Below are 15,335 nucleotides of genomic sequence, written 5' to 3' on the forward strand. Positions count from 1 at the left end.
TTCTCAGTCCACCACTGACTTGCATTTGCGTGTCGAATTAACACATTTAATTAATATGTAAACATGGGCAGAGATATGCAAAAACGTGAACCAGATGCGCTGCTTGTGAAATTATTGTCATTGTTGTGAAATTATTTGCATTATCTGATAGACACAATTGTCAGTGCTGCTGGTGTTGCCAGTCATGATATATTAACAAGCAATTAACAAGCAGCTCAAGTTACTACCAGAGGAATAATCGGACTGCTTTCATTTAATTTTTTTATATTAATTTGTTTTATTTTTGCATTATATTTATTATGATTAACCACCCATTTTTGTCATTGTCCTCAATTACGTAGGATATGACTTAAGATGATCAAACCGGTTATTTTTGAATAATTGTCTATGGGCTGGAAATATTCCATTATTTAAAACAACTTCAATTTGATCTAATTATTGATGATTGCTTTGTAAAGTAAGTGCATGATAAAAATGGCAACATTAATGTTTAATGCAATAAGTTTCCCCCAAACCTTTAATCCTCCCAAAATAGACTTTAGTCATCATTACAATGTTAAGCTTTGTCTAATTCTGATGTTCTTTAATGTAATATGTTGTTTGTATTGTACTCTTGCAGTTCTGTAAAAAAATAAAATGATCAGACACTCTATTGCGCATACACACTCACACACACACACTTCTGATTTGCGCTCTCCCCTTTAAATAAAAAAATGTGTGTCTGAATATTATGCTACCACATGGATCGAACGTGGAAATGTAATAAAGGCCTATAGGCTCATTTGAGATGTGCCTCGCCTGAAATTTAGGCGAGAGTAGGCGGCTGCAGTGAGGGGAGGAGTGAAAAAAGTGTTGCCAAGATGGACAGTTCTCTCTTCTCGTAGTGGATCAATAGGCTCGTTTGAGATGTGCATCGCCTTGCCTAAAATTTAGGCCAGAGTAGGTGGTTGCAGTGAGGGGAGGAGTGAAAAAAGTGCTGCCAAGATGGACAGTTCTCTCTTCTCGTAGTGGATCAGACACCTACCAGATCAAAGGCGGATATCACAGGATTCACACTCATGCACTGTAATAAATAAACTGCTAATAAACTGGATGTAATATAGGTTCTGTTGCTTTTATAATAATTATGACGAACAAGACTTATTTATTGAATTTCATCCAAAAGATGCATTTTTCCTAACAGAAACAATATATGTGATGACAATATACACTCACCTAAAGGATTATTAGGAACACCATACTAATACTGTGTTTGACCCCCTTTCGCCTTCAGAACTGCCTTAATTCTACGTGGCATTGATTCAACAAGGTGCTGAAAGCATTCTTTAGAAATGTTGGCCCATATTGATAGGATAGCATCTTGCAGTTGATGGAGATTTGTGGGATACACATCCAGGGCACGAAGCTCCCGTTCCACCACATCCCAAATATGCTCTATTGGGTTGAGATCTGGTGACTGTGGGGGCCATTTTAGTACAGTGAACTCATTGTCATGTTCAAGAAACCAATTTGAAATGATTCGAGCTTTGTGACATGGTGCATTATCCTGCTGGAAGTAGCCATCAGAGGATGGGTACATGGTGGTCATAAAGGGATGGACATGGTCAGAAACAATGCTCAGGTAGGCCGTGGCATTTAAACGATGCCCAATTGGCACTAAGGGGCCTAAAGTGTGCCAAGAAAACATCCCCCACACCATTACACCACCACCACCAGCCTGCACAGTGGTAACAAGGCATGATGGATCCATGTTCTAATTCTGTTTACGCCAAATTCTGACTCTACCATCTGAATGTCTCAACAGAAATCGAGACTCATCAGACCAGGCAACATTTTTCCAGTCTTCAACTGTCCAATTTTGGTGAGCTCGTGCAAATTGTAGCCTCTTTTTCCTATTTGTAGTGGAGATGAGTGGTACCCGGTGGGGTCTTCTGCTGTTGTAGCCCATCCGCCTCAAGGTTGTGCGTGTTGTGGCTTCACAAATGCTTTGCTGCATATTATTTCAGTCAAAGTTGCTCTTCTATCAGCTTGAATCAGTCGGTCCATTCTCCTCTGACCTCTAGCATCAACAAGGCATTTTCGCCCACAGGACTGCCGCATACTGGATGTTTTTCCCTTTTCACACCATTCTTTGTAAACCCTAGAAATGGTTGTGCGTGAAAATCCCAGTAACTGAGCAGATTGTGAAATACTCAGACCGGCCCGTCTGGCACCAACAACCATGCCACGCTCAAAATTGCTTAAATCACCTTTCTTTCCCATTCTGACATTCAGTTTGGAGTTCAGGAGATTGTCTTGACCAGGACCACACCCCTAAATGCATTGAAGCAACTGCCATGTGATTGGTTGATTAGATAATTGCATTAATGAGAAATTGAACAGGTGTTCCTAATAATCCTTTAGGTGAGTGTATATATATATATATATATATATATATATATATATATATATATATATGACAATCACTTATCCCATAGAGATATAGCACTGTCTGGAAGTTTGGGAATATTCACAAATAATTTATACATATTAAAGCATGATATTATTACAGTTTCAAAATCAAACATTTTAAAAGAAAACAATACATCATGATTAATTAAATCAATAAGCATTAAGCTGTGTCGTCAGCGAGTCGTTTCCCATTGTGCTATTGACCAGCACAGTCGGGTGAGTACAATGTGCATTTAAGCATTATGAAGTGACTTCTAGCAGCTTCCTGTTTCCTACTTAGAGATACATGATATGACCAAAATCTTTACCACAATATAGTACATAGTATAGTACTTTACCACAATATAGTACAGTAATTTTCAACCACACATTTTCACTTGGAAAAAATAAAGAAATAAACAAGTTAACAAATATATATTTTTCGAACTTGTCCAAAAAGTGTTATGTTCTGTCAGGGAAAAGATTATTAACCCTCTGGGGTCCTTCGTTTAACAGTCACACTCAGGACCTTCGGGTCCAAATGGACCCGGAGGGCGGGATTAATATATATATAAAAAAAGTCTTTTTTTTTTTTTTTTTTACTTGTTTTTTATAATATTTTTTCTTTTCTTTTTTGGTGTTTTGAGATTATTTTATGATTTTAATTAATATTTATGCAATAATTATGACCCATTTTTTCCCATCGAATATAATACACATTTTTTATATATTTTTTATTTTATTTTATTTTTATTAAAAAAAATGTGTGTGTGTGTGGTTTTTTTTTGTACTCTTGATGTTTTCGAGATTCACCCCTTCACTGTTGAGTCCATTTTTTCTGCATCCTGGCTGATTTGTAGATTGTATGCACAAAAAAATTCTGTGTTTTCATATTTTTGACAATTTCCCATTCATTTCCTATGGGAGTCATTTTTGACCAAACAGCAGAAGTGTGACGTGCTTGGATCATGACCCCAATATTTTTTTTAGTTCACATACCCAATACCATAAAAGTCACCAAGTTTCGGAACATTCCGATGAAGCTGTGATTTTTAAAAATTCAAAACAGATTTTTGTAATCTGAATTTATTAGTGTGTATGTGTATAAAAGTGTGTTTGTGTGTGTGTGTGGATGTGTGGATGTGTCTGTTTTGCACTCTTGATGTTTTATAGATTAACCCCTTCACTGTTGTGTGCTTTTTTTCTGGATCGTGGCTGATTTTTAGATTGTACGCACAAAAAAACTCTGCATTTTCACGTTTTTGCCAATTTCCCATTCATTTCCTATGGTGGGTCCATTTGGACCCGAAGGTCCTGAGTGTGACAATTTTTTTTACAACCACTTAGACCAGGGGTTTTCAAACTTTTTGTGTGTGTGGACCACTATTTGAAATCAAGAATTTTCGCGGACCACCTCATAATACACATAATAGAATATAGCGAAATTCCGTCCGGTGTGAACGCACCATTAAAGGCTATGCGTGTGATGTGATAATGAGAACATATTTGCCTCAGCCCTTTTCTCTTCAGAGAACCTGTTGCTATCCACCGAACCAATGTTGTGGTTCTAACGGCACTGAACTTGAATGTCACGGCCGAACACCACTAGGCTATTTTAGTAATCACACAATAACTTGACAATTTAATTAAAATTTTATATCAATATAGGCCTACTTTTGACTTTTTTTTTTTGTTATGGGAATTTCCTGGTAAAATGAAGGTAAAAAAAATATTATTTTATATTTTATTTTGCCTTAACGGACCACCTGCAGTACCCTCACGGACCACTAGTGGTCCACGGACCACAGTTTGGGAATGGCTGACTTAGACTATTCAAATCCTGTCCCCAATTTTTTTGGGTGTTCATATACCAAGTACCAACAAAGTCACCAAATTCCGGACCATTCCGATGAAGCTATGATTTTTTACATTTTTTTATTTAAACGCTTCGGGTCCATTTGGACCCGAAGGACCCCAGAGGGTTAAAAAAACAAAAAACAAAAACAAAACAATGATCACAAGCTGGCGTTTGTGTCACTCAAGTCTGTTGAACACATTCAGACATCAGAGTCATCAGTAAGGGAAAACAACACTGAATGTTGACATCGACACAACATACTTCCATATTCCTGGGGGACCTGATTTAATTCTGCTCACTTGTTCTCATTATCTTTTACTAGGTGGCAGCAATAAACCCAAACCACCCGCTGGCTCAGATGCCCCTGCCTCCTTCCATGAAGAACTGCATTCAGTTGGCTGCCTGTGAGGCCAGTGAGCTCCTGCCCATGAACCCTGACCTCCCTGCTGACCTCTTCACCTCCTGCCTCACTACACCAATCAAAATCGCCTTACGTTGGTGAGATACACTGATTACACACACATGCAGTTGCATTCACTCATATACCTACTGTACATGTAAAACCTGAATGGTGAGCTACTCAAGCCAGGATTTTGTTCAGAATAACCCTTCTGCTCTGTTTTTTTTTTGTTTTTGTTTACTCACTTTTCTTTTGACCTTTGCTCTTTGCTCTACAAAGTAGCTGTATTAGCTAATGGAGGTTAAATATTCAGTGTAGTCCCTCATTATATATATATATATATATATATATATATATATATATATATATATATATATCAGTAAGGCATCATGTGCAGTTATCCACTTATTATTGCAAATTAAACCCTGTGGAGGGATCTTTTATCATACTGAAGAAGCTGATTTTGAGGTAATGACCAGCTGCTTACCCTATAAATAAGTAAATTGAAATTTTAAGTTATTTCATTATGTTAGAACAAAGAGACAATAGAGTTTTACAAAGATATTTGACCTCAGAAAACCATAATTGACCAATAGGAATACGTATTCCAGAGAGGAGTGTTACAAATATATACAGTAGAAGAGTTTCATGAGCAGTAGTGATGCGGTTATATCGGCAGACACTGTTGATAATCGGGCAGGCCAAATAATACAAAATAACATTCCAATAAATAACAGTTTGCAATCAATGAATACCCAGTCAATTGCTAATTATCTGCTTTTGATCTACTGTTTATGACAGTCTTTACAATTATGGTGTTTATGTTGTCATATGTGACCCTGGATCACAAAAACAGTCACATGTCGCACGGGTATATTTGTGGCAATAGCCAACAATACATTGTCAAAATTATAGATTTTTCTTTTATGCCAAAAATCATTAGGATATTAAGTAAAGATCATGTTCCATGAAGATATTTTGTAAATTTCCTACTGTAAATATACAAAACATTTATTTTTGTGAGTGAATGCAGCACAATCGCGAACATAAATGGACAACTTTAAAGGCGATTTTCTCAATGTTTAGATTTTTTGCATCCTCAGATTCCAGATTGTCAAATAGTTGTATCTCGACCAAATATTGTCCTATCCTAACAAACCATACATCAATCAAGCTTATTTATTCGGCTTTCAGATGATGTATACATCTAAATTTCAAAACATTGACCCATGTGACTGGTTTTGCGGTCCAGGGTCACATATGGTTAACACGTTATAATATGTATACAGTAATAAAGTACTTACAGATCATTCGCAAACTATTTGTTTATAGTTAATATATTGTAGTCTCTACATTGTTAATACCCATATTTTTATGAATATAAGACTGTGTTTTTTATCTGAAATACATCTGAAAAAAATGGGGTTGTCTTATATTTTGGGTCTAGACTTTTACCATAGACTGTAAAACAAATATGGATGTAGCGTCCGTGACGTCACCCATAGGTTTCTGAGGAGCATTTTTGAAGCCCAAAGTGGGCAGAGCCGGCCGTCACCATCTTGGTCACGCGTCACTCCTGGATAAATGAAAATGGGCAAAAAGGCGGGATTAGCTGGTGAGACGTGTTTGATAACAGACAGCAGACAAACAGCTAGTAGTGACAGCAGCGGCAAACCACCTGTCACTCAAGTGACCACGCCCTTAGTTATGCAGAACTTTAAGGCTTAATATAATTTCAACGGATGAGTTATAAAAAAAATTCACCCTCCTCACAGTTGTCATGAAGGGCAAAATTAGCTATATAGACTAATATGGTAAATTGGATTGACTCACTTTTGCAGCCTGTCTCTAGCGGCCAGTCGATGAATTGCAGGTTAAGTCACTTTCGTGTTGGCTTCTAGAGAGAGACCGGAATGTTGCCGCTTGACTTTTACATGTCAATAATATACCGGCAACAATAGGGAGCACCAAATAACTGTAAATTGAGTGTGCCTCCCAGAACTGATGCGACAAGCCCCTGTAAACTACCGAAAGTTTTCATTGCCAGGGGACTGCATGATGGCAAGTGACCGTCCAGAACAGAGCGGTGCAAAAATATGTATATCCCTTGATCAGATAGGTAATGCGAATGTTTTTTTTTTTTTTTTTTTTTTTGTGTTTATTGACATGAAAAAAAAAAAAGGTGAGAAATCACTTATCAAATGAGAACTACAGGTTATTTTTATGGTATACCATGAAGTGTTTGTTAAATGTGATTGTTGGTACATTTGTTACAATAAAATATGAAAATTATGCAATATGAAAATTATTTTTAAATAAAAGAATTTTCTTTACAAAAGACAATATTTGGTCTTTAAAATGTCTTTTTCCAAAAGGTACATCTTGAAAAGTAATGGAAAAAATGTCATTAAGTCCTTTAACCAACTGGTTGTTTCTCAACTAGTGGTTTGCAACCCAAAAGTGGGTTGCAAGACCATTCTTAGTGGGACGTGGAGTGTGCAATCAAAGAAACGACATAAAAAACAAAACAAAACAACAACAACAATGTACATTTTAAATGATGTGAGACTTGTTTTGCAAGACCTGCGTGAAAGCTGTTGACTCTTGTTTGACGCAGTTAGAGTGCCTGAGAAAAACGTGTTGTCCCGATTATCTGCAGTCAGATGTTTTCTTTCTTTCTTTCTTTCTTTCTTTCTTTCTTTCTTTCTTTCTTTCTTTCTTTCTTTCTTTCTTTCTTTCTTTCTTTCTTTCTTTCTTTCTTTCTTTCTTTCTCTCTCTCTCTCTCTCTCTCTCTCTCTCTCTCTCTCTCTCTCTCTCTCTCTCTCCTGGGGCCAGTTGTTCATAAGTAATCTGATATGATTTTGACTATCGGATTGGATCAAATCTCAAAAATGGGTTGTTCAAAAGAAAAAAAGGATTCTGAAATCAGATTAGATCACAAAATCTTTGATCCAAAAAATCAGGATTATACTGATCTCAGCAGAAGGGTGGATTTCAGGAACAAAAATGTAATAAAACTTTAAAACTTGTCAAAATTTTGTTTTTATTTTTCTCTTGATTAGTTTTAATTTTAAAGTAATAAATTGGAAGTAGACATAGGCTATTGACTATTAAGCCTTTCGGTAGCCTACAGTAAAGAAAAAAAAGAGAGATTTTGGTGCCATAAAATAATCCCCAAACAGCTATAAATATCAAACAAAAATATTATTTTTAATTTAAAGTGTTTTTTTATTATAATTTATTTTTATCCCAGTTTGTAAACAACATTGGGACAATCATGAGTTGAACCAGTCAAAAGTTATTTGTTATAGTTTCTCGGGTGAACGCAAAAACAGTGAAATATATATATATATATATTTATTTATATGTATTTATTTATTTATTTATTTTTATTTTTATTTTTTTCACCATCTCATATTTGTCCATCTCCATGTGTCTTTAGGGGCTCCGTAGAGCACTAGAAATCCAAATTTGGTAATCTGAAAAAGTGTATATCAGGATCATGGTGATTCAATCTAATTTTGATTTGAAAAACTGGCACAAAAGTAAGATGGATTACCTGATCCTGAATAGCAAACCATAGGATTTCCAAATCCAGATCATTCTGATCATTCTGGGCCTGGTTAACTCTACATTATGGGGACAAAATGTATTTTTCTCTTGATTAGTTTTCATTTTAAAGTAATAAATTGGAAGTAGACATACTGTAGGCTATTGACTATTAAGCCTTTCGGTAGCCTACAGTAAAGAAAAAAAAGAGAGATTTTGGTGCCATAAAATAATCCCCAAACAGCTATAAATATCAAACAAAAATATTATTTTTAATTTAAAGTGTTTTTTATTATAATTTATTTTTATCCCAGTTTGTAAACAACATTGGGACAATCATGAGTTGAACCAGTCAAAAGTTATTTGTTATAGTTTCTCGGGTGAACGCAAAAACAGTGAAATATATATATATATATATATATATATATATATATATATATATATATATATATATATATATATATATATATATTTATTTATTTATTTATTTATATATTTATTTATTTATTTTTTTTCACCATCTCATATTTGTCCATCTCCATGTGTCTTTAGGGGCTCCGTAGAGCACTAGAAATCCAAATTTGGTAATCTGAAAAAGTGTATATCAGGATCATGGTGATCCAATCTAATTTTGATTTGAAAAACTGGCACAAAAGTAAGATGGATTACCTGATCCTGAATAGCAAACCATAGGATTTCCAAATCCAGATCATTCTGATCATTCTGGGCCTGGTTAACTCTACATTATGGGGACAAAATGTCCCGACAAAAATGGCAATATCCAAAATCCTTGTCCTTGTGGGGACATTTGTTGGTCCCCATGAGGAAAACAGCTTATAAATCATACTAAATTATGTTTTTTTTTTTTTTTAAATGTAAAAATGTAGACAGATTTATGTGATGGGTAGGTTTAGGGGTAGGGGTAGGGTTAGGGGATAGAATAAAATTGTACCATATAAAAATCTTTGTCTATGGAGAGTCCCCATAAAACACGAAATCACAACGTGTTGGTGTGTGTGTGTGTGTGTGTGTGTGTGTAAAATAAAGCTCCTATTAAAGGTGCTTTTCCACTGCATTGTATGGCTCACTTTGGCACTTTTCCACTGCATGAGACAGCTCGGTACGGCTCACTTAAATAGTACCAAAATGTGACGTGTAAATACTGCAGATCACTGATTGGTCAGAGAGAATCGTCACTAAAACATCATTGGATTTGCGACACAAAACACAAAACCCGAACAAACAAACTTCTTCCTCTTGCAGTGAAAACATCCACATGCTGAGAATCAAGAACACCATTCCATCGATATGCTCTATTGCTTCTGTGTTGTGCGTTTGTTCATGTCGCATTTACGTCACGGCAGTAGAAGCGGCGCAACTATAACATTCAGTCTGTAATTCCACCAACTTTGAAGCAGTACTAAACTGCAATGGAAAAGCAAACCTAGCCGAGCTGTGCCATACCGTACCATGCAGTGGAAAAGCGCCATTACTTACAGGGTTAGTTCAGTTGATTACTATTACTATAATTGTGTTTTATGTATGTCTGTGTGTGGAAATGTATGAAAGTTTCGAGGCTGGGTATAGAGAGAGGTCAGTGCTAAGATGTCAAGCCTGGTTTGAGTAATTATGAATCACTTCAAAGCAGTGGGTGAAATTGAATGAGGCAGAAGTTCAAAAAAAGGAGTGTCTGTGTATTTCCTCTCTCACAGTTTCCTTTTTTCCTCTAAGGTTCTGTATGCAGAAGAGTGCAAAGCTGGTGCCAGGAGTGACCTTGGACTTGATTGAGAAGTAGGTTTAAAAAAAAAAAAAAAATCATTTGGCTGCCTGTCTCTTCTAGATTTTTTCGTCTCTCTTTTCAGTTTTCTATTTGTGATTTCTGTTCTCCATTATTTTGCTCTCTGGAAATAGCAGAGAAACCTGAAAAAGCCATGAAAATGAATAAGACATTTTTATAGTGATTATGCCTTTTTTTTACTTTTTTTTTTTTTACTTCTGCTTAAATAAATCAAAATAATCACTAGTAAATTATCTTTGTGAGTGCAATCACAATCCTTTTAAATAATTTGTATCCAGTAATCATGCAAAGCTGAAAAAAGCCATGGAAATCTTAAGTCAAAAGTTGTGAAAACCCTGTATTTGAATTAATTTTAATTCAGCATTTATGTTGTTATGAATTCCATGCAGTTCTATCATGCGCCCGTGGTTGCATTGAAACAACTCAATTTATGCTTGTTTTAATCCTTATTTGTTTGGTTTCGTCGACTTGTTAGTTCTTCTCATGAATTCTATGATTCTCTAGCTGCAAAGGCTTTACAGTGATCGTCAAATAAACAAACTAATTAGCTGTGTTGAAACTATTTAGAAATGTTATTTAGATGTATTTATAAAAGACTAAAGAAAACTAAATTGTTCTAAACAGAACTTTTTCAGTGATCTGAAGTTGACATTTGCAACCTTTAAGTTCATGTTTGAACTTTTTCCTGTATAAGAGCCCTGGGACCCCTGAGGCATGATGGGATTGGATGGAGGAAGAGAGGCAGATCTTTGAGCATTCTGCAGATGAAAAGCTCTTGATGAGATCATGACAGCTCTAACCCCTCTGCTTCCTCTTTCTCCATTTCATCTGTAAACTGAAATAAGCTTACAATCTCTGTCAGAGATCAGCAACTTTTCCCACCACAACCAGAGTTAAGACAATGAAAAACATGTTTACGTATGAATTAAAAAAATAAACAAACATTTATGTCAAGCGCATGTTTGATAACAAATCTGACGCGTGTAAGGCTAGAAATTTACGCTGCTATTTTGAACCAATTATCGGAACAAAAGGCAGTTGAAGGATGACGTGTATAATTCAAATATTTATCTGACTCCAATATAATTAATCTGACTCCATTAAAGTTGTTGTTATTCTTTAACCTCTTATTCTTTAAAGTTAAAAGTCTTTCTTAGAACTGATAGGAAAACGTAGGATTTAACCTGAACGTTTAGATAACGAAAGTTATAATCACTTTAGCTTTCAACGTAATCAGTGATAAAAGGAAAGATTCCCAAAGCCTTTAAAGCAGGCAAAGTTATTTATTAAGTCACGTTTAAATATACAGACAGTAGAATGGAACAACATACTGTATAGAAACTTAGTTGTAACAAATAATGCACTGTCGTGCAGAAGAGGCCGTAAAAGCCTTTCTTGTGGTAGGAGGTTACGCACCGATGTGCGGGAGTGGCAGGGTTAAAGCCTTTCTCCTAGATCAACAGTTACCTTTCCTTCTTATACCGTGAGCAAAGCATTGTTAAACATGAGTGGAATACCAACACCAAACCCAACTGACAGGAAACCAAAAGATGAGGCAAATGGGTAGTGATCAAGTGGGGGAGAAGAACATTAACATATTCTCCTCAATGCATGTTTAACCAATAGTACCTAGACTGTACATTAGGATACTTTAATATCTCTATTAAGTTCACCACCATTCATTTCAGTTTATAAGCTGTCAGATGAGACCAAACATGGCATAGTTACATATTAGAACACACTAGTAAATAAACAGTATGTAGTTGAAAGCATATGTCCTGTGAAGCAAATGGTACAGACGTGTCATTGAGGTGCAAACGACTCTGTCTCTCCCAACAGAACCATCCTGTGCCTGGAGTGTCCCAACAGTCCTCAATCAGCATATTGATGAAATCCCTGCACTAGATAAGCATTAGCATACTGTGATGATGAAGGCCATTGTGCCACGTTTAATTCACATGTATACCTTTAGAAGGCTTTTTGAAGTACTAGGGCAGTAAAGAGTTACAAATCCCTCCTCAGGTACATTGGACCTCAGGAATTATGTGAGGTACATTTGTGACCTTAAAATTTAGGGCTGAGTGCATTGAAGAAGTGTCTCCATTGGCATAGTAGCACAGGGTAATGATGATAATTGTCATTGTCAAGGATGCTAAGAAGATACACACACAGAACACCTACCTCCCATCAGGTGTAGGCTTAGTCAGATGTTCATGTGGAGACACTTGTCAGGAACTCTGTCCATATAGCAAGGTTTACATGCATCATTGGCTTTGGCAAGCTGAACAAGATCACTAGTGTCTGTGGTGGTCTGTTCCTTCTCATGGAGGGTATGTTCAACTCTCTGCTGTTCATGTAAAGTTGCCTTTACCTTCAAGTAGAGGAAATGACTTGCAGGCAACAGCAAGCAAAACCCTCCAGCAACCAAAAGGAGGGTTTCAAACCCTCCTCTGATAGTAGGAGCATCGACAAAATATTTAGTGAAACCAAATTCAGAAACATGATGAATTTCAATCAATTGTTGATGTAGTAAAGACTTCAAAAATCCTAAAAATGTCTCAAATGAAAAGTAAATGAAATGCCCGAGGTGTTACTGTAAGATGGCAAAAAACAAAGATGTAAATAGACAAAAGCAAAATTAAATACTTATTGGAGTGCATACATCTGATGTATAACATTACAATAAGGAAACAATTCAGTTTATGTGCTGTTACAGTAAGAAGAGGAATTTAATTTAACTCTGTGTGTAGAGAGACAAATGTGTGACTGTATTTGGCTGTGTGGCTATGTGTTTGTGTGACCATGCTCCAACCTAAGGTGACAAAGGTTGCTATTAACAATTGTGATGCAAATTTGGTCCTGTTGCTGCAACAGGGAGCCCATGAACATCTCTGTTTAGTGAGATGGGGAGTGAGACTTGTGATCAGGTTGTAATTGGGCTCAAATTACTTTTTACCTAGGTTTGTTACTAGAGCATGGTAACATTGTCACTGAATCCTGTTGTGAGAAAAGCATTTACATGGTTAATGCAACTGTGAAACATATTGTAGCCGTGTGGCGTTGTTGTGCTCCTGTGTATGGTTTAACTCCAGCTATATGGAAAATAGCAGAGTGTGCCACTTAGGAGACAAACACAATCAACACATGCAACTTGAAACTGATTAACAATTCCAGTATTACAATTATTCCTTTTTAACACAAGACATTTGGTCTAGTATGCATGTGGCATCTACAACCCCTAAGTGTTTTAATGGAGCAAACTCAATTAGTCTGTGTATACATAACAGAAACAACTATTGTGTGTTTTATGAAAACAACAATATGTTATGCACAATTACAATTTTGAAAATGCAGACAGGTTCAATGAATTTAGATGTTAAACTATTAAGCTATTTGCTATTGGGCTGCTATTGGTCACTCAAGGCCTTCAGCTATTAGCGTCATTTGCAAGTCGGGTAGATAGCTGAAGGCCTTGAGTGACCAAAGTTGTTAGGTCAGTAAAAGTTTTAGATGCATTTGAGCTTTGGTTACTTGCAGAGTCCTGGTTTGTGTCATTAGATTGTGATTGTCTGCGTTTTATGAAATAGGGGGAGGTCTGCCTCTGCCCAGTGACCAACACTTTTCCTCTGTATGGCCTGTTTTGTGACAGGAATTACAGAATCTGTTCAGTTTTCCACAGTGTGGCTTTCTGAATTCTCCTGCAGATGGAGGATTTTCATGACGTTCTAACACAGCTACCTCACCATGCATTTGTTTCCGTGACTCAATTATTGTTGCCCAGCTAACAATACCTTCGAATGTATTTTGTGCTGGAGAAGCACCACACATGAGTGATTGCTGTACATGTGGCCCTGCATTTGTAAGCAGGAATTCAAGGAGAATTACATTGTTGTGGTTAACACCTTCAATTCCAGAATACTCCTCAAAAAGTTCAAACATATTTTCAGCATATGTCTCAAACGATTCTTCAGTACTCTGTTTCCGATTGAAAATCAATTCCCATCCAACAGGACTACAACCACGCAGCTCGCGAAGGCATTGTTTTAGGCTATTAAAGATTTCACTCTCAGGCTCATTTTGATGCATTGACTGCACAATGGTGCCTGTCATCAAAACCTGTGGTATCTTATAGATCAGAACATCTGGAATTGAGCTGATAACAATTTGCCAAATATCTTTTGGTTCGAGCTGAAATGCATGTTTTAGACTAACAATGCGTCTCCACCATGGTTCGAATTGCCCTTTCAAAGGGAATGGTCTGATCTCTGCTTTAAAGAAGCTACATTCAGTTGCTGTTAAAGGACGCCGAATGGTTGACTCTGTGCCGTTTGGGTGCCGTATCACCTTAAGGGGTGAAACAGGCACTCTTTTCATAACTTTATCACATGCTTCATCTGTCTGAAAAGATACGAGATTATTAGAGCAGGCTGCCTCATCTAAGAAGTGTACATTTTTAGCCCAATCGCTGTTAAGCTTTTTGGGAGACTTGGACTTTTTAGCATTTAGCTTAGCCTTAAGATCTGCAATGGTGTCTTTGTGATTTTTACACTTTTTAGTCAGGGCTAACAGCTCAGCTAGTAATTTATCTAGCTGTGTTTGAAGATCTTGAATCTTTTCCTCAGACTTTTGTGCCTCTGCATTTTTAGAATGCACTTCTTCACATTTAGCATCCATAAGCGAAGATAGAAATTTTGTTAACTCATTTAGCCGTTTATAACTTATGAAATTTAAAGCCTCAATTATTTCACCATGTTTTGATTTCTTCTGCTTTACTACCCACTGTTTTCCACCAAGTGAAAATTTCATTGTCAATAGCATCCATGTTAAGACCTTTTCTACTGAGTTTGTACAGTGTAGGCTCAACCTTTTCGGCCCATAATGTAAACAGGACATGATCAGTACACATGATTTCACAATAATGGGACTACTTATTCTGATACTTCTAATCTGTTTCATATAATTCATGCAAATGGAGACTTTCCCTACCATGCCATGAAGCAATGAAAACAGACTTACCCACTCCGAGGTTAGAAGATCAGCATTAATCCATTCAAAAGTGTCCCCATTTCGATGACCAATTGCTGTGAAGCCATTACTCCAAGGATAAAATAATCCAATGTCAAATGAGAAAAAACAAAGTAGTTGCGGATACAAAAAAGTACAGCGCGATTTAAAACTCATGCAAAATTTATCACGTCGAGGTCCCCACTTTTGTAAGCCCGTCTATTGGTCCAATGGGGGTCTCCAATATTACAGGGAAGGTTTCTCTGCGTGTTATTTGTCTTTCCTTTTCGCAACAC

The 15,335-nt window shown here is 36.5% G+C and overlaps 1 protein-coding gene across 4 annotated transcripts in view; it reads left to right on the forward strand.

Moving 5' to 3' along the window:
• The window catches only part of rptor (regulatory associated protein of MTOR, complex 1), a 332,162-nt gene that overhangs the window by 148,074 nt on the left and 168,753 nt on the right, over positions 1-15,335 (forward strand). For all 4 annotated transcript variants that reach the window (XM_084426710.1, XM_084426712.1, XM_084426711.1 and 1 more), the window contains exons 7-8: positions 4,611-4,786; positions 9,969-10,028. In XM_084426710.1, coding sequence (XP_084282836.1) covers positions 4,611-4,786; positions 9,969-10,028 — 236 coding nt within the window. The remainder of the gene's footprint in view (positions 1-4,610; positions 4,787-9,968; positions 10,029-15,335) is intronic.

This window comes from Rutilus rutilus (genome assembly GCF_951802725.1).
Source record: "Rutilus rutilus genome assembly, chromosome: 12".
NCBI classification, from domain to species: Eukaryota; Metazoa; Chordata; class Actinopteri; order Cypriniformes; family Leuciscidae; genus Rutilus; species Rutilus rutilus.